At 38.2% G+C, this 20,097-nt stretch overlaps 1 protein-coding gene across 6 annotated transcripts; it reads left to right on the forward strand.

The window, feature by feature from the left end:
• Positions 1-299: 299 nt before the first annotated feature.
• On the forward strand, positions 300-18,902 carry SLC25A16 (solute carrier family 25 member 16). Of its 6 annotated transcripts, none has more exons than XM_072870094.1 (11): positions 300-552; positions 1,105-1,136; positions 1,591-1,683; positions 3,365-3,474; positions 3,976-4,109; positions 5,807-5,870; positions 12,806-12,927; positions 13,454-13,520; positions 14,327-14,489; positions 15,389-15,457; positions 17,308-18,902. In XM_072870094.1, exons 5-11 carry the CDS (start codon positions 4,047-4,049, stop codon positions 17,462-17,464), a joined length of 705 nt encoding a protein of 234 aa, XP_072726195.1. In that variant the 5' UTR covers positions 300-552; positions 1,105-1,136; positions 1,591-1,683; positions 3,365-3,474; positions 3,976-4,046; the 3' UTR covers positions 17,465-18,902. The 6 variants fall into 6 exon arrangements, 5 of the variants coding, with proteins under 5 accessions (XP_072726195.1, XP_072726192.1, XP_072726194.1 ...); XM_072870091.1 differs by lacking the exon at positions 3,365-3,474 and adding an exon at positions 3,655-3,765; XM_072870093.1 differs by lacking the exon at positions 3,365-3,474.
• Positions 18,903-20,097: the final 1,195 nt, after the last annotated feature.

The following is a 20,097-nucleotide window of genomic DNA, read 5'->3' on the forward strand; positions in this document are numbered from 1 at the left end:
CTAAGCAGCAGCAGGCGATCCCCGGGGGTACTAACAATTTCCACCGCCAGCTGAGAAGCCGGGTCCCTTCTCAGCCACCTCTCCGCTGCATCGTACGGGCCGGTCTGCTCTGGACCAAGTAAACGGTGAGAATCGGCCGCTGCGGCGGCTGCGGGCGGGTTACCTCGGGCCTTACCCGGGCGACCCTCGGCCTCCTCGGGCCGCCGCCGCCCGAGGGGAGGCGACACCGGGGCGGGCCGCCCTGCAACCGCCGCCTCTGACGCGATCCGCAGGCGCCGCGGCGCGGCGCGGCCCGGCGGCCGCGGCTCGGCGCGGCCGGGACCGCAGTGACGGCGGGGGCCGCCCCGAGCTCCGCCCCTGCGCCGCGGCGGGGGCGCCGCGCGGCACCACGCGCTGCCCGCTGGCCGCCTGAGGGAGCCGCCGCCGCCCGCGTCCCGCGCCCAGCCCTGCCCTGCCCCATGGCTTCCCCGGCGGCGGCGGGGCCCGGCGCCGCGCTGCCCCCAGGCGCAGCCCGCCGCGACTTCTACTGGCTGCGCTCCTTCATCGCCGGAGGTGGGTGCCCCGGGCGGGCCCCTGCCCGGCGGCGTGCGGTGCCCGGTCTCTGCGGGCCGCCAGGGGCGGAAGGCCGGGCTTTGCCGGGGGAGAGCAGGGGAGCCGCGCCGGGACGGCCTCCTGCGAGGCCGCGCCGCCCTGCGAGGCGCCCGTCCGGTGGCCGGGGTCCGGGGGCGGCGCGGCGGGCGGAGGTCACTTCCGTGTCAATATCCCCGGCAAAACTGTGTCGAGGGTATCGTCTCCTGGGGAGGCAGGGGCTCTCTTCTACTTTTTTCCCCTGTATTCCCCTGATGTGCGAGTGCAGGTGACTCGGTACACGCAAGTGGCTCGCGCGCGTGTCAGACCCAGCGAGGAGCCCCGAGTAGTCGCCAGTTAAACGTTCAAAGAGCCCAATCCCTCGTCGGGGTCCTCGGGGAAGGCGGGTTATCCGTGCCCCGGGACGGTCGCGGCTGCTGTTTTGAAGATTAAGGTGGTGTGAAGGGGGGCGGCCTAGCAAACACAACCCCACGTTATTAACCTCTTGGAGAAAAAGCCTATTTATTCTTCCTACAGGGTGTTGTCCCAGCTGTCCGGTTTGCCAAGGGGTAGGAAGATGTTTTGTTTATTTAAAGTTTTCACATCAGGCTGCGCTCACTGTTGGATCTCGCTCTGAGGTAGCGCAGGGTACGCAGCGGACACATAGCCTGCTCCTCTGGGAGAGCAGCTACCTGTCCTCTGCAGAAGGGAAGGAGGAAGCAGGGTGGAAAACTCTTGAGTAACTTTCTCTGAAAGCTTCTGCTGTGACTTCAGCGGCTGGGAGAGATGGTGGCCTGGGTTTTTGTAATCAGCAAAAGTAGCTTATACATTTCATTAAGGCTTTTAAGGGTTTTGTAACATACTTCTAATAGAGGCTGTTTACTTGTCATTGGGGCTTTTTCCAGTTCCTGAGTTTCTCCTCCCCTATTCCATTTAAAGATACATTAGAAAAATCCCTTATTTATCTGCTGACATAAAGAACTTTTGCATCCCATCACTTTTCTTTTTCCCCCTCTTGGAAAGGTGTTGCAGGATGTTGTGCCAAAACAACTACTGCACCACTGGATCGAGTAAAGATTTTGCTGCAAGCTCATAACCACCATTACAAACATCTAGGTAAGATGGCTGCTGTGTGTCTAATTTTTGGTTTTAAATGCAATGTGTATGGCTTGGGTATGTTGATTTATTCAGCAATGTGGCTGATAAAAAAAGGAGCTAATCAGACATAAGGTTATATTCATCTGGTCAGTCTCTGTGCCACGTTTTGTTGGTGTTTAAAAAGAAAAAACAAAGCCCTGTGCGAGTAAGTTGTGGTATTGGTTGATGTGTTAGAGATTGAGATGTCAGAATAATCCTCAATAAGGCATATAAGAGCTAGGCTTGATCTTCCTCTCACTGAAGCCAGCAGGAGACTGCTAATCGCAGGTTCAAAGCTTGGATCGTTTATGTAAAAACCGTCACTGCTGGTAACTGCTGCAGTCTGCTACGGTGACAGTGACGGCCGGTTTCCAGGGGCTATGGGAATCGTGATTTTCAGAGCTTGGTAGCCCTCATGGGGGCTAGTGATTACAAGACAGTGACCGCCGGATCCTGCAGGACTCATGTGCGCTTATGCTTGCAGACAGCAGCATGGTGGGTATGAATTGAAGATAGAAGTGGGTTTGTGCTTGGCGTAAGGTGCAGGCGATCTGTATTCGGCATCTGTGTTGCATCATGGTGAGAGCGTAAATTCACAGTTGTCAGCATGTTCAGAATCATTCTCTGTGGGGCTGTAACAGTGCCCTCTTGTGCATAGTATTTGAGGTATTCTAAGTCATATGTTCTTGAAATATTTCATAACTTATGTTCCAAAATTTAAGTGTGTTACAGTCATCAAGAAAAAAATAATAATTTTGAGTTGGTTAAGTTTACATGTAATGAAACTTGGAATTTTTAACTTAGAGACTAAAGGTAATTTTTTTTTAAAAGCTGGAAAAATAAATCTTGAAACAAAGTTCAAGGGCTATGTATTCACTTCACTGTACCAAAAAGGGAAACACAAGTAATGTGGCATTTTGGTAACACGGTCACATAAGTATGCACTCAAATCTGCAGTCTAAGAATTGAAGGCTGAAATAATTGGTTTGACTGGTATTTTAAATCCTTATTTTCTGTTTGCTTTGTACTGTGCCATAACTGGCAAGTAAAATCTTATATCATTCCCTTTTTAGAGTGTTAGATATGATTCTGATTATTAGAAATGTGTCTGACTTGAATGCATGTCCTTGTTACATGTAGGCAAAAAAGAAAATTATGTGGATGGGATACCTCTAAGTGCAGAGACATGATGGATTAGTTCATCAAAGTCCTCACTAAATGTTTTTACTGCCCTTGCTCTGTGGAGTTCGTGTCACATGGATCTCAGAGCATGTGTTTTAAGAAATAAGAACAGTAATTCATCATTGCAGGGTAGAAAGAAATTCTACTCATGGCATAAGTATTTTCAGAGGCATGTAATAAGTGTGATGTCTTAAAAATACATTTAATATTGTATTCTTAGAACCCCAGAAACTAATTAATACTTGTTTTATTTAAACTTCAGATTAAAGTTTGTCAACTGCTCTTTTTATCTACTCTTTTTTTTTTCTACCTGAAAGTAAGATAAATGTGTAAGCCTTTTTCATGTTCAGCTCTTATATTATTAAGTAGTTGCATATGAATGAAAACTGTTTAACTGTTAGTTTATTCCTTTAAAAAAAAAAAGTCAATTTGATAGCAGTTGTGCATAACTAACAATATGTTTATAATAAAACTGTAGGTTTTGCCCAAACTTTGTGTGATCTTGCATTCTTTCCCACCTATTAAAAGGGAATAGGATTGCTTCTTGTTGCAACAACTCTGGGACAGGAAGTGTGAGATGTTTAAGTTGTAAGTAATGAGAGTCTTAAACTTGTTCACTTCATTTCCTCAGTGACAGCATTTAATCTGTAATTTAGTGTGTAGCAATATTAGATTGTTTTCCCATGGCTTTAGATTTTTAAGTATTTATTTATTTATTTTGGATTGACTGAATTGCAAGTCAACCAGTTTCCTTCTTTCTGTTGCTAGTATTAGTTTCTGTGAGTGGACAGTATCATCTGCAATAGGATTGCTTGCAGTCCAGGCGAGTCATGGGGCCTGAATGCATGAACTCAGAAAGAGGTCCACTGAGTCTGGGAGGTGAGAAAGCTGATAAAACTTAACCTTAAACCTCCTCCTGGCCGTGTTTGGGCATTGAAAGTGGATTTTCCACTCTCCATAGTTACAAGAGCAACATGATCCAGCCTTACTTCTATGCATACTTTCTTATTGTCAGTAATATTTGCTTGGTTTGGTTTTTTTCCTCCCCCCAGTGTAATTGTTAAATACCTCTTTTTGTATTGCTGGCAGGAGTGTTTTCTACATTGTGTGCTGTCCCCAAAAAGGAAGGTTACCTTGGGCTGTATAAAGGAAACGGGGCAATGATGATTAGAATCTTTCCATATGGTGCAATTCAGTTTATGGCATTTGACCAATATAAAAAGGTAGTTGAATTTATTTTGTTTTCCTTTTCTTTTTTTCTGCCTACAATGAATACAGATTCTTTAAGTGATCAAAACTAACAGTGAAACTTTTGTGTCTTATTAATTAGCTGCATGTCTTTTCTAAAGTTGCTTAATTTTATCTGAATCTACCCATTAAAAATGTCAGGGCAACAGTGAAACTGTTTGCAGTGTTGCTTAAGGAAAAAAATTCCCACCGATTTTTGTACCTTTGTATTGTTGAGAATAATACTTTTTTTTAATGAAAGAAAAAGGTAATCTAAAGTCTGCTGGTATTTGTATTGCTGTAAGGTAGCCCTTTGTGAATAATGTAGGAACAAAATGTAAAATGGAACCTCTTTATTATATTGTGTTGGGATTCTTGGTACTTGATGGATGGAATAATTTAAACTTGAAAGTCTGTCTGGATATGACTGTTATATTCGACCTGACAAATGACTATGTCAGGCTCTAGATAAAAATTACCTGGAAGAGAAAATGCTCATTTCAGGATCCTGCAGGATTTGTGGATTCCTTTCTGCTCTTGTGCATTTACTCTTTCACAATAAATACGTAATGAATCCCTGCAACATCTTTTGGAGGTCAGGTGTTAGCATGAACATGTTTTTAAACATTGCTTATATGTGGTGAAAAATACAATTTTACTGTTAGCCATGAGGAATTCTGTGTTTGAAAGGTCAGATTTAGTATCCAGTGAAGTAAATTGAAGACAGTGAGATTGAAATTGTGATCCCTTCCCAAAAGAGCAAATTTCAGAAGGCTGATACAAAGAAGTAACTGTAATGAGTTTCATATGTTCTTTTTTTGTGGTATAATTGTAAGTGCTGTTGATCCATGCTTGTTTTATGTTGTGTTGAATACAAGACTGCATGCCATGCTTTATAATGAAATGATTTATGAATCTGCAAATTTTGAGAAGCCGTTTAGCATCACAGGTTTTTTTCATCTATTAATTGACAACAAACATTCAAGATGTTCTGCAGGAATGTGTAAAAGGAAAAAAAACCCAATTCTTAAAGAAGGAAGATATGAAATGATCTTCTTTATAGCAGAAACTGTTTCTTAAATAGTCTCACTTATTTGATAAAAGCCTGGAAACTAATTTCGAACTTCCTTCCAGGACGTAATGTAACTTAGGAAGTTCTTGCTCTCAAATGCTTGTCCGATTTCTCTCTCTTCTCCTTTTTTTTTTTTTAAAAAAAATCCAGTTAAACAAAGTCTCAAAAATATCTTTATAGGAGTATGTTTCACATGCTGAGCATAGGAGAAAAATTTACTAATTTACTCTTCTCAAATGTGTCACTTTTCAACTTTGCTCAGCGTCCTTTGCTCTCTATCATGCAACAAGGATAGCATTCAGTTTGCCTTGTTTGACACACATTAAAGATAACTAAATAAACAATCTAGTTTCTGAAGTAAACAGTACAAATACTTTCAACTAATTGTTCTGCCTTGTTAGTAGAATTTTAGCACTTTCATGTTTTTAATAAGAAATTGGTAACAGCAGCAATGTTCAGAAAATTCTTTTAACAGTAATTAAGTGCTCTGGTTTGAATTTGTAGTGTTGTAAACTTCTTGGAAACAGCTACAGAGTTTGCACTAATGTGCTAATAAACTGTGTGACGTACTTCCCTGTATTTTCTGATATATGACTATTGTAAATGTTCTGTATTTTGTAGGTAATAAAGAAGCAACTTGGGATTTCAGGGCATGTGCATCGATTAATGGCTGGATCCATGGCAGGTATGGTTTTGTACTTGGATTTCAGACATCCCGTTTGCTGAAAAGTTAATATTTGTTTAGAGGATGATTTGATGTGTTTTCAGGTCAAACTGTTGCAAATTTGTATTAAGCAAAAATACTAGTAAATGGTTAATGTAACAAATAGTTGCCTAATTGAAAACTGTTCGTCTAAGAGTATTCTTTAAAATATATTTGTTCAAGCACTGAATTCTGTGCTGTGTTGTAAAGCACAGTTTTTACAGCATTTATTATGGCTTTTAAAAAATAAGAAATCGAGTGTCAACAAGATGAAGTATAAAGATGCAGGGTTTAGTAGAATTGGCTCATCAGCCTGTCTGCCATTGCTACTGGGTTCAATATAAGCCCATAGAAATAGAGAGAAGTGCAGCTCCTTAAATGGGTGGATTCTTTGGATTTGCCAGAAATGTCTGTACTTTTCAACATCCAATGCAGGATTGTCATGATACTCTTTAGAGCATATGTGTGAACATTAAAAAACATCATTTATCAATTAGTGCAATAGCAGTAGAAAAATCCACTTGTAACTGTCAGTATATAGTATGATTATACATTTCTTATTTCCTCTTGCTAGTCATTCAGCCAAACGTAGCTAAGAAAAAACAGGGGAAGGTAAGTAATAGTGAACTGATTTTTAATTAAGGTGGTTCTTCATGGGCTTTTACTTTGTAAAACAGGCTCAATACTGTCTAGTGACAGTCCTTAAATACTTACACAGGAGTATTAATATTTAGCTTCTTCTGGAATCAAAATACTGGGGTTTGCTCATACTGCCTTTAGTTAAACTAGCAAGATCTCATGAAAGTATTTTGGCTTTGCATGCCATCAGACAATGAAATGAAACAATTCAAAGATCCTAAAAATTAGCAAAACCCATTTGGCAAGATATGTTCCAGAGCTTGGCTGGCCTTCTATCTGAAAGAAGTGGGAAAAAATATTTCCCCTCCCCCCTTTTTTTCTTTCTTTCCCCCTGACTTTAACTGTACTAAAGAACACTTTAGGTTTTTTATGGGTTTTTTTTTTCCAAAAGCTTATTATTAGCTTTTTCTGGAGCCCTGTCAGAGACATGGAACCTGACTTGTGAGGCACTGTGAAAACATTGAATAATCAGCTTAACTCTGTCAGTGTTGGACATGCTGGAATTCTTTGCGTAGATAAACTAATAGCATCCGGCATAATTTTAAGCACCTTACTGGTTAAATCTGTTTTGTGTGGTTAGAGTAACAGAAATAAAATTAATATACAGTACCATCTGGAAACCCTGATCAAATTAAATGCTTTGTGTGGTGCATTTAAGTACAATATATTCAGTAGTCTGGTATTAAGAACCCCAGAACTGAATAGATGAGCCAGACTTAGGTGTGCAGTGAAATGAATACAGCAGTCAGGTATAGTAAGAGTATCACATGTGAGTGTCCTACTATTTGTTTACTAGGTGGCATTAACTGCATTTTGGGATATTCATTAGATAAATAAGAGGGGAGGGTTTATGTTGAGTATGCCGAGAAGATATATGGGAGGAATGAGGTGCTAAGAAGAGCGTTGAGTTTGAAATCTGATACAGAAGTTCACTCGGTGGATAAGGAATTAGCTGGATGGTCGCACTCAAAGAGTTGTGGTCAACGGCTCGATGTCCAAGTGGAGACCAGTGATGAGTGGCATTCCTCAGGGGTTGGTATTGGGACCGGTGCTGTTTAACACCTTTGTCAGTGACATGGACAGCGGGATTGAGTGCACCCTCAGCAAGTTTGCCAATGATGCCCAGCTGTGTAGTGCGGTCGACACACTGGAGGGAAGGGGTGCCATCCAGAGGGACCTTGACAGGCTTGAGAGGTGGGCCCATGTGAACCTCATGAAGTTCAACAAGGCCAAGTGCAAGGTCCTGCATATGGTTTGGGGCAATCCCAAGCACAAATACAGGCTGGGCGGAGAATGGATTGAGAGCAGCCCTGAGGAGAAGGACTTGGGGGTGTTGGTTGATGAGAAGCTCAACATGACCTGGCAATGTCTGCTTGCAGCCCAGGAAGCCAACCATATCCTGGGCTGCATCAAAAGAAGTGTGACCAGCAGGTTGAGGTGATTCTCCCCCTCTCCTCTGCTATTGTGAGACCCCACCTGGAGTACTGTGTTCAGCTCTGGGGCCCCCAGTGTAAGAAGGACGTGGACCTGTTTGAGTGAGTCCAGAGGAGGGCCATGAAGATGGTCAGGGGGCTGGAGCACTTCTGTGAAGACAGGCTGAGAGAGCTGGGGTTGTTCAGCCTGGAGAAGAGAAGGCTCTGTGGACACCTTAAGCAGCCTTCCAGTACCTGAAGGGCGCCTAGAAGAAAGCTGGAGAGGGACTGTTTACAAGGGCATGTAGTGATAGGACAAGGGGTAATGGCTTTAAAGTGAAAGACGGTAGATTTAGTTTAGATATAAGGAAGAAATTTTTCACTGTGAGGGTGGTGAGGTACTGGAACAGGTTGTGGATGCCCCCTTCCTGGAAGTGTTCAAGGCCAGGTTGGATGGGGCTTTGAGCAACCTGGTCTAGTGGAAGGTGTCCCTGCCCATGGCAGTGGGGTTGGAACTAGGTGATCTTTAAGATCCCTTCCAACCCAAACCATTCTATGATTCTAAGTTCTCTAGACTTGCAAACAAAGTAAGAAAAGACTTTTAAAAGCAATTGGTAATATTTCTTGCTTTAACTCCTGTGGCTTAGTCTCTTGCTGGCTCCAATATGGGATATTGTTTCTTCCAAGTTTAAATGACTAAAGGAGACAGTGTGTTGCATGCACCCCAGTGTTGGTGGAGACACTGTTGGTGGAGTGTTGGGGTCTTCACAGTTTCTTGGAATCCAATATTATGCAGTTGAAAATGGATAGCTCTTGTTTCCCTTCCCTTTTTGTCCCCTCTACACCATCAAGCCACACAGCTGTCTGCTTTCACTTCTGTGTACACTACTCATACTTAAATCTTGCTTATGTCAGTGTTTCCAACATTACTAGCAGTCAACAGACCTGCTTCAAAGTGGTGGGAAACATTTGAGTATCTTCTGTAACTGATAAACAGGATCAAAAGCATATCCACAGGGAAAAACAAGGCAATGAGGATGGGGGCAGTGGAGTGAGAGAAAAGAAAAACCTATTGTAATGCATATATTTAAGGAGGCCAAGTTAAAGTTACTGTGGAAACTTTAACTCTGAATTTCCTGAGCCTTGTGTGATTCAAATTTCAGCTGTAACACCTCATTAACAGATAAATGGTGTATAACTTCTTTTAAGGAAAGACAGAGCTGGGGAGAAGATAGAGAAATCATAGAGGTTAGTGGGGTTTAGGAAACAAAATGATCAAATAACACCTGTATCACAGGATGATTTTGCAAATCTAAATATTTTTTTAGTTTTCTAATTGAAAAATCTGAATTAAAACACAGAAATGTGTATTTCCTCCCCTGTACTTGATTAACTTCAAAATAACATCTAGTCTTTTTTGGCTTTTTTAATCTAGAATAAACTCAAGTTCCATGAAACTGATACAGAAAGTATGCTTTTATCTTTTTACTTTTACTAAAAGCGATTGGAAAATAGTACTGATCTAGGAGGATACTGCTGTCTCAAATTTTAAATAGTATGTAATTAACAGTTACCTATTTGAGTCAACATTTTAAAAGAATCTGTGCTGTTTATTTCTTCAGCTGCAATTCAGAAGGAAACAGAATTCTATATTGGAGGTCTAGAAATATTAGGACTTGTAAATCAGGCAGTTCTTCAACCTGTCTGATAAATATTCTTTGTCATCAGCTATTTGTCTGTATGTATAGTTCCTGAAACTTTGTTTTGTTCAGAAGATGCCTCCTTGATAAATTAATCTACTTTATACTAGTTAAGGAGCATATCTTCTGCAGTTCAAGGCTGTGACTTGTGCTTATCACTTTTTGAACTGTATACTTCTGGCACTACTGGTACTTCGGCATACTACTGTATACTTCTGGTACTACTACCTGGTAGTACTTAATTTGACCTACGTAATTATTGATAAAGTACAGAGAGCATGACACAGAAATAATAAAAACTTGCGTATCAGATATGTTTGCAGTACCTGATCTTTATAAATGTATTTCACTTGTTTTGGTTTTTTTCTTGCTCCAGATGATTTTTTAATTTTTATTTTCAAAGAAAGAAACTTACTAAGAATGGAGGAATAGTAGGGAAATTGGGAGACAGAGATAAATCCCTATACAGCTAATCTCATTGTTAACTCTCAAAGCCTGGGAAGCAAATCAAGGACAGTCTAATTCCTGTTGTGCTTCATTGACGCTAAGACTCAGTAAAGGTCTGTGTAACCTAGTATCTTGTCCCCAGGAGTGGTCAAAGGTGCTTGAGGACAATATGGTAAGTGAAGAATGGTCTTCCCCTGACTTCCTTGACTTCTGAGTCAGCATTGGCAATGAAAAAGTCTGCTGTTTTTGAAGTTTTTCCTTAAAGGAGGGAGGAGCTACATTGCCCTATTATGATTATTTCAGATCAGACACTGGGAATTGCAGTATGTATTTCTTAACTGTTGAGATATTCTGCACTGTTTAACCAACCATGGAAGAGATTTTTGGCTCAACTCTAATTATTTGGCATAGATTTTGCTTCCTCAAGATAGGGAATCAGCCTTAAGATGCTGTGGTCTGACTTCTGATAACGCATAATATTTAGGGAGTAGAGATGAGATTAGTAATTTTGTAGACTTCACCACAATGACTTTGTGTCCCAAAGCTGGCTGCCATTCCTCCCAGAAAGGATAGCGTCTCTTCTGAGCCCCAAAGGAAATCTTGATCCCTTGTATGTACATTCTGCTTATATGAACAGTAAGCAGTAACATGCCTCTCCCAATTGCTTCAAGAAAGCATATTTTGTGGCTGATGTTAGAAATCCCATTTTTTTCAGAATTCATGGCTAGAGGATTTTAAGTAAAAAAAAAAAATAAAAAATTTCCTATTTAAATCCTTACTACATATGGTTTCTTTCAGTTCCATCTGATTTTTTTTTTTTTCAATTGTACTATTTTTGGACTGTGTTCACTAGTTAGTGCATTCACCAAACTCTTGGTTGGTCTGTTTGCTAGTCTTTGTTCAGAGAATATTCCTGGATACATATCAGTGCAGGTTGGAAAGAGAAGGGGGATAAAGTTGTCTGTTTGCTGAAGTGGGATGACTTTCTTGTGAACTCTTAAGCTCTGTAAAAGCTTTTTTCCTCTTTTTTTATTTTATTTTTTTAAACTGCTTGAATTCATCCATTTTACAGTATTTCTGGACATCTCAGGCAATCCATTAGGAAAAGTCTGTAGTCTGAGGGATTGCATTTAATAATGTAGGTCAGTGGAAACAGTCCTAAAGTTGTTTTGGTGTTTTGCAGCTTCCAACTTTTGAACCCTATGGGTGAGACAACATCAGAAATCAACTGCAGATGTCTGCTTTTTGTTCAGAGGAATTGTCCGAAACCTCTGAAAGAGATGGTTTTGTCTTCTAAAATAAATTATGGGTAGGATACTCCAGAAGGTCACAAACTTTACTCTCAGTTGACAGTTGACCAGTGTCAGCTGTTTGGATAGCTCACTTATGTTGTTAATTCGTTTTTTTTTCCTCCTCATCTAATCCTGATATCTTCTGTCAGATCATTCAGCTTACTAAAGTTGTTTTTTTTTTCTCTCCAGACATAAAAGTTATGAAGAATTTGTTTGCTGGAGTTGTGTTGTGTTTGGGTTTTGTTGTTGGTTTGGGTTTTTTACCCTCCCTGTTGTGTTTTCTCTTGACCTTGTGGAATGGAGGGGAAATGATACACCTACAAAAAGAGATATCATTAAGAGACTATTAAAACTTAAGAGGAAGTGGCAATTTCCTGCCAGCATAAAAAGTGTGCTTATCTTCTCTATGACCAATTTTTAGGGGTGATGTTTAGCTAAATCGAAGCGGCTGCTAGAAAACACTATCAATCACAAAGGTTTTTGCTTTCTTTTTCTCCTTTTCCCAATGTATTTTTGTTTTTTTAGTGACAGTGGTATACCACCAGAAAATGACCTCTGTTTTTAGTAAACAGTTTTAACTATTCCCTCCAAATAATTTGTCAGCAATTGAGTGGTTTACCTCAAAAACTAGCAGTAGGAAAGAATTTGTTATTCAGGTAACTGTTAGAGGAGTTGTTCTCTGTACTGGAGTTCTGTTTCCAGAATTACAAGTTGGTCAATATCTAATCAGTTTTGAAGCAGTTCATAACTGGATGAGTCCTAAGATTTGATTTTTTTGGCATCTTAAGTCTAGAAATAGCTTTTTTGGTCAAAGTTTTAAAACAGAAGTGCTGGTGTAACATGAACTGTTAAAATGCAGTAATGCAACGCAGTTAAGTACTCTTCATCAGTACAATCCCGACTTTATTTTAAATGTCATTAGAATATATTTAGTATTTGCAGATGCAGTAGATAGATAGGTGTATCTATATCCAGTAATCACTTCAAATTCTAACACCTTTTTGAAAATAAACATGTAAATTTGGTGGTTTGATTTTTTTTTTTTAAAAAGATATGTTAGGCTTAGGTTTCATGGTTGCAATCCAGTAAAGCTGATGCACTTGACTAGCCTGATGCTTATGAGCCATGCACTTACATACGATTGCTCATGTGAATACAGTTAGGCCCATAAATCTTTGGAAAATCAAGGCCTAGGTGTGCAGCTTCAGTGAACACCAAGTATAAACATAAATCCTTAGTGTGTTGCTGAAGTTAGTGTTCCTATTTGCTGATTATAAGTGACTTTAAGTGTTTCTTTAACAAAATAATTTGTATATGCTATTATATTCACTGCCACAAAAGGAAATTCTAATTTTCAAAATAATCCTAGAATCAGATAAGGTGTAGGTGAGTTTTGTTTGCTTGTTTTGTTTTTGTTTTTAATAAAGGTATTACAGCAGTGATTTGTACTTACCCTCTTGATATGGTTAGAGTTCGTCTGGCGTTCCAAGTAAAAGGGGAACACAAGTACATGGGAATTATCCATGCATTCAAGATGATTTACACAAAGGTATTTTTTCTTTTAATCTTCAGTCCTGTCAAAGCAAAGTATGCTCTTTAAAGAATGCTGCACTGCATTGAAAATAGTAGCTTGGTGGAAAGTAACATGACTTCATTGCGAGCACGTTGAATTTTTTAATGTAAAAAATTATCTGGATGCTTCCTTCCACTTGGCTGCTAAGATGTAGCTAAGACTCATTTAAGTGGGAGGTCAAAAACAGCAGAAAGAAGTTGCTTTTCACGAACAGGTAGTAATGACTGGGGAGGAGGGATACGTATAATGCAGAAATGTCTCCTAGATTATGATGTTGGATGTAGATTTTTCTCCTCTATTTTCACTTCTTTATTTCCTATGGAGCCAGGCAGTTGTCCCCTCAATTCTTCAGGCACAAGAAATGGAACTTGATGTTACCTCTTTGATGCTAGATGATGCTAGTCAGATTGCTGTCATGTGAATCTGTATGAACAGTCGTATAGCTTGTTAAGACATTTGTTGTATTTCTTGCCACAAATGTACTTGTATTTTTCTTTCAAAGGAAGGTGGTTTTAGTGGGTTCTACAGAGGGCTGATGCCAACTGTTGTAGGAATGGCGCCATATGCGGGTAAGTTGAAAACAGAACGTGGCAGCCCTTCAGCAGTTATGTGCACTACTAAATTTACAGAATATATTTGCACACGTAGTTAATTAGCTTCTGTTAAAATCAAGGATTCTGTTTTTTACTGAATGGAGAGGGGAGGCCAGTTAGACGCATTTGCGACTCTTCAATCTTAATCTAAAATGGATCGATGTGTGTTAAAGCATCTTCAATAGGCAAAGCCTAGCTTTTCTGAAACTTGGAGTCGAGAGGGAGAGAGATAGAATAGTGGTTCTTTCTCTTCTGCTTCCCAGTTTTCCCAGAAGAAAACATGTAGGATATTTCTCTCAAACAGGTAGATCCATGAGAGAGCAGAGCACTCTCTAGATTGAGGCTTAGAGCCTCTGTATTGGCTCCATCTCCTGGTGACTTTTATGTAAATACTTAAACAAGCTAAAGCAGTGGGTGACGTGGGATGGAGGAACATCAGAACTGCCCAGCTAAACTACATTCATATTTAAAAGACGAGAGCTGTTCTTCAGTTAAAAAGATTTTAGGCGTTACTCTTAACAGCAATCCAGTAATTTAAACCCCACAGTCTATCTTATCTAAAACATTCTTTTAATGTTAATTAGAAACACTAATTCATTTGGACGGAAGTTACTGTAGAAGTTAAAAATATTATTTGTCTATTTCTTTCTGCTTAAGAAAAACTTCTAAAGGAATTGGAAAATAGCTTCATTTTGTAATTGCAGCTTTTTGTTTATGATGATGATGCATCAACAAATAGTTTGCTTTTTTATGAAAGTACATAAAATTAAATTTCCTTTTAGGTTTTTCATTTTTTACCTTTGGTACCTTAAAGAGCATTGGACTTGCTCAAGCACCTAACTTGCTTGGACGGCCTTCATTAGATAACCCTGATGTCTTAGTTTTGAAAACACATGTAAATCTGCTGTGTGGTGGCATAGCTGGAGCAATAGCTCAGACGATATCGTAAGTTTGGGTGTTGTTTGGGGTTTTTTTTCTATATAGCTGTTCATTCTAAAGAAACTTTTATCTGAGAATATGATTTTATGTAAGTCTAGTTATTAGTAAGGTTTTTATATCAGGTTAATCAGACACTGGAATTCAGTTATTTCCTATTGTTTCATTTACTAAATATCTATTTAATCTTCAGGGTCTTTAAAGATAGATGCATTGAGTCAATTAAACAAATTCAGACAAATCTCCTAAAATCAGTTGGAATCTCGTTTGGTAAGCTATGAAATTTCGACCATGAACATAATATGCAGAATTTTATTATTCCAATTTATTTTCAAAACAATGTCATCTGTGAAGCCATAGAATTTAAAAAAAAAAAAAACAACCAACAACAAAAAAGAAAAAAAAATCTTGGATATTGTATTTGGCATTAGGTTTTTTTTATTACTTTGCCTGCTTTCTCCATTCTCTTGCTGTCCTTATCATACTTTATTTTGTCCATAAAATAAATTAATTTAATGGACTTAAATGGCATCAATTTTTCACTGAATCACTGCATTACAAATGTCATTTTCTATTAATCCTTAAACTGTTAATTTTATTTTCGATTCAGGTGTCTTCTCCCTCCAGCGTTTTACAGACTGTTTTATACTCTCATCTGATCTTCATGTGTCTTCCTTACTCGTGCCAAATGGAATATATTAAGAGATCTGATTTGCTGGTTTTGGTTGTATAGGGGAAGTCTCCCTTTTTGGAGAACTTTCAGCTGTGTTGAGAATCTGAGCTGGATTCCTGACTCACTGAAAAGGGAGCTTGGAGGTTACACATGGACTTCTTTGTATTTTTTTAAACAATATTCATATAGTCATCACACATCTGGTTGAACTGCTGTTCAAATATCTCCTCCGTAGATATCCCCTTGATGTAACTCGTAGGAGGATGCAGTTAGGAGCGGTTCTCCCAGACTCTGAAAAGTGCCTGTAAGTATTTTCATCTGTCGTAACTGAATTCTTAGATGTCTGAGCTAAGTTAAATTCTTAGTTTTAAAGTTTAAAAAAAAAAAAAAAAGGCTACTAAGGCTACTATGAGGCTACTATGTTGTTGATTTCTTCATTCCTTTAATGAGTAAGTTCCCACACAGACAAAAGCTGCCATTATCACTCCGGGGTTAAAAAAATAACTGAAATCACAATGGCACTTTTTTTACTAATACTCTGTTTGTATTAGTAACATAGTTTTTTGGTATTTTAACTCAACTTGCGATGTCTGTCTTTAATATCAGCAGAATCCCCAAGAGAGACTGCATGCTTCTACTGAAACGAAATGTTTCAAAATGTTTTTTAATGGTGCAGAATCTGTTCCATAAGATGGTTTTACATAATACTGTTTTATTTGACCTTTCTTTTACATTACTGTAAAAGCTACAGTAATGTCCCACACCCCACGTGTAGTTGGGGTTCCTCTAGTTTTTTTAGTCATATGATTCAGACCAGTAGAAGCAGAAGTACCATAATATCCTTAAAATCATAGTATTAAATCAGCTCTCATCTTGAAAAACTTTCTGAATTTCAAATTGTCTCAACCAAATTCAATTCCAGGACAGTTTTGTCTTGGTTACTTTCAACCTTGTGGAATTGTGTATGTCTGAATCCAGTGTGGTGCAGTGTGAACCTCCTGCATGGCAAATTGGATCTTACTAACAGTAGTCTGTCTTAGTGACTTTTGTAAACCACATAGATGTTGCTTACTGTGAAAGTTGCTGCTCTGTTTTCCTTAGCAGCCTAAGGTATTTTTTGCTTGGCTATTTTCCACTCCAGGTACTTTTAAATTAAAAATGTGTTAATTGTGCTTTGGGTTTTACTTCCTGCATTTGTGAGAACTACCTTTACAGACTTTAGGCTTCCCAATTTAATAATATTGTTGTGACCGTGTTTGGAGAGAGCTGTGCTTTGAAGGAGAGTAGATATATATGTCTTTAGAGGATGAGAGGATAAAAAAGTAGGAAATCTTGAAGCTTTGAGGCATATGGAAGACATTCTCAAAGAGCAATGTCTTCAATAGCTTGGAAATATTGAGCACTTTACAGATTTTTACTCAAGGGAGTAAAATTTCCTCACAGATTTACTACGTGAGGAAAATAATTCTCCTTGCATATACACTGCAAATTCTGCTTTTAATAAGGTCAAATATTATATACTTACACAAATCCTAGCATTTCTCTTTTGAGAGAAAACACTAGGCCTGTGTCATGGTGGAGGGAGCTATGCACATGCAAGATGTAGAATACAGAGCTAAACATAAATTTTATATGCAGAGCTTTAGAAGGATGGGTATGATCCTGTGCTCAAAGAAAGAGAATGGGATACAAGCCCTAAATACTGATCTTTCATGCAAGAAGTGTGTGCTACATTGGGCAAATTATGTTCCTGTTACTCTGTATTACATTTATAAGAAGAATTGATGCTTCTCAACTCCTTCCTGCCAGATAGGCAACACAATATGCATAGCCATTCTGGTGTAAAATGTCTTATTGTGTCTTTTAGGGCAGGTAATTTCAGACTGAAACTTCTTTAAATGGGATTGCACTGTCCTTTTTCCATTTCCCAGCCCTTGTGCCCAAATTTCTTGCAGAAGCTCAGACTGTCTTCTGAGTCTATAACAAGTCTGTAGTCTATAAAAAGACTATAATGCTTTGCTACATGGAGTCCCATGGGTTTTTCTCCATAGATCTCTTAAGAACCAAGTAAAACAAGTGTCTTGTATTTGCAGAAAGTGATTTTGACTATTGAATATGTGTATCCAATAATGATTTGAGTTTTTATTTTTCCAGTACAATGGTGCAGACACTGAAATATGTGTATCAACAACATGGAATACGAAGAGGATTATACCGTGGTTTATCTCTAAATTACATTCGTTGTATTCCTTCCCAGGCTGTGGCTTTTACCACATACGAACTTATGAAACAATTCTTGCACCTCAACTAAATTTTTTTTAAGACTTTCCTGTAAAACTACACTGTCAGTCCTCAAATTATATTGGTGAGTAAATTACTTGAAGTTTAAAAAAAAGCTATCTGTTACTGTGGAACTGCTGTTGTCTGACGTTTTTATTTGCCAAAATGTGGTTAATTTCCTGGAGTCAAACCAGGAGACAGATCAAAATAAACATTAGTTAGCTATAAACATTTTTTTTGCACTTGATCTTCTAGGCTTCATTAGATTAATGTTAAGAATTACACAGTTTTAAAATTATACCCACATTTTGTATGGGTTTCAAGCTGTTAGTTATTTAGCTTTATCACCATTCCAGGAGTTACACACATGGTTATATTGCCTTTTAAGCTAGTAGTTAGACATCTTTTCTTCTTTAAAAATGAAATTGAATAAACCGATTTGAACAAAATGCAATGATTTTCATATTCAAATACTTGCCAGCTCTGTAGAAGCTGAACTCAGCAGACCACAACTTAAGCATCTTTTATTTTCTTTTTTTTTTTCTTTTTTTTGTACAAGTTTTCAGGATGCAAGAACAATGCATGTATTTTTCAGATGGTACATATGAAAGTCTCTTCAACCATTTCAATAAATAATGACAAGATGTATTTAACATTATTAGAAATCTTGCAATTTGGAAACAAGTTTCTTGGCATACATTCTATTCTAAAAAATGCTGTATCTACACAAATAAAACTAGGGGGAACTTGTACAGTGACAAGTGCTAGAAAAGATCTCCTTAAGGCAGTTAGTATGGGCCTGATCTTACAAGGCATTTCTGTACCTTTTCTGTGATGCTGAATGTTCTTGGTTCAGTTTATTGAAGGCTGAGTATTTTATGTACTTTCCAGTACTAGCTCGTGTAAACAGGTTTGTCCCTACCTTAAAACATGGTGACAAACAAGACTGCATGCTGCTGCATTTACTTATTTAGGCATATGGACCATATTCAACCTCTCGCGCAAGAAAAGACAATGAAGATTGTACTGGAGTCTTTAGACGTGTATATGTACTGTTTCTAAAGTATGGTATGCAATAGACTATTACATGTTTTCCTCCTACTATAATTCCTTTTGTAGAGGGAATTATGTTCCAGATTTGTTTATACATGATTTGCATTGGTACTCTTGATTTTACTAACTTGATTCAGGAAACTGTAAAGCATTTACTTTAAATGATGTAAGTTATTTATTTATTGTAAATATTTTAGCAGTGTCTTTTAAGAATTGGTAATGGTTATGTTAAGTGGTGGATAGTAAGATCGATTTGCTTAATTTTGACAAACTTGACAAACTGGATTTTGAGTTATATATTCAATACCAACTTTTGTGGCTCAATTTTTTTTCCCCAGTTTCTTAAAAGTATGTATTTCTTTGATATTTAACAATGTAGTAATGGACAGAGAATGAGATGTATTTGAATTTATTTTATTAAAAATTTTGAACTAATATCTTTGTGTCATGTGTATGTGTTGCAGCCAGAAAGATTGCGTGTTTCTGGGATTACCTGTATGTTTGCCCTTGTAGGTAAATCTGCATAACATTGTCATTCTTAATTGAGACAACAAGTAAGATTTTTTTGTCTGATTTTTAGTTTCACTTAAAGGAAAACTAACCAATATCACAGTGAATCTTTATCTTTAAAAGTCCTTGCAGGAGAGCTAAATCCACTGTATTAAAAAAAAAAAAAGAAAAGAAAGAGAAGAGAGGTGTGCCATTTCTTGTATTGTTTTACTGTGTGAGCAAATAAACTTCTTCTCAGGTGCCAGTTCTTTGCCATGTTAATACTATTAAGGATGTTTACATTTAGAGTTTTACATCTTAATTTTACTAAAAGTGATATATTTGAGGAACGCAATTAGGTTTGAGCTGTGTTATGAAAAGTTAAGCAGTTCTTACGCAGAATAAAGCAGAATCCAGCATATTCTCTCTTGAGAGGAAGAGAGCAGTAAAAAGTGTCCCCTAAGTAATTGAGTAGGATATTGAATGTGAAAAATAGACCTACTGGATGAAACTGTGCTGTAGTTTCAGGATTAGTTTTTCAAAATTTAAAAGTGTATGAATAATTTTAAATTTGGAAGTATTTTAAGACTTTTGAGCAAGGTCTATGAAAGAAAAATACTTTTGTCCTGGGGCTAGATGGGAGGAAACTGGAGTTTCTAATTTTTTTTTAGTAGCTATTTCTAACTCTCTGGGAAGCTTATTCAGGTATTTCTTATTCAGTTAGAACATAGAATTTATTTAGAGTATCTGACTACCACAATGGAAACATGGGACTTAATTGTAAATCCTCTTTCTTTCTCCAGTGACAGCCCTATGAAAACTGTTTATTTTCTTTTTGAACTACTGAGGGATTTATTCCCTTGTTTTTTCTTGCCTATGTCTTCAGTATTTTCAGTGTACTGAATAAGCAACATCTAATTTTAGCCAGTAAAAAGTACGAAATTAGGCTCCAGCCAAGCTCATTTCTATGCCTTAATCACAGACTTTCTCATTATTTTTTCCTCTTTACTTTTTCAGCAAATGGAAGGGGCCTGAATATCTGTTTTTGTCTTTATTTCCTAAAAAATCATATCGTAATAATCTCATAACTAATAGTTATGTCCAGTGAAGTAATTATTTTTA

Source organism: Ciconia boyciana, chromosome 8, assembly GCF_034638445.1.
Source record: "Ciconia boyciana chromosome 8, ASM3463844v1, whole genome shotgun sequence".
NCBI lineage: Eukaryota > Metazoa > Chordata > Aves > Ciconiiformes > Ciconiidae > Ciconia > Ciconia boyciana.

Bases quoted from the DNA above. Each gene is read 5' to 3' on its own strand.
- SLC25A16 (XM_072870090.1), top strand. From the start codon at position 459: ATGGCTTCCCCGGCGGCGGCGGGGCCCGGCGCCGCGCTGCCCCCAGGC. The intron at 4,110-5,806 runs GTAGTTGAATTT...TGTATTTTGTAG, and splicing joins CATTTGACCAATATAAAAAG to GTAATAAAGAAGCAACTTGG. The intron at 13,521-14,326 runs GTAAGTTGAAAA...ATTTCCTTTTAG, and splicing joins AGGAATGGCGCCATATGCGG to GTTTTTCATTTTTTACCTTT.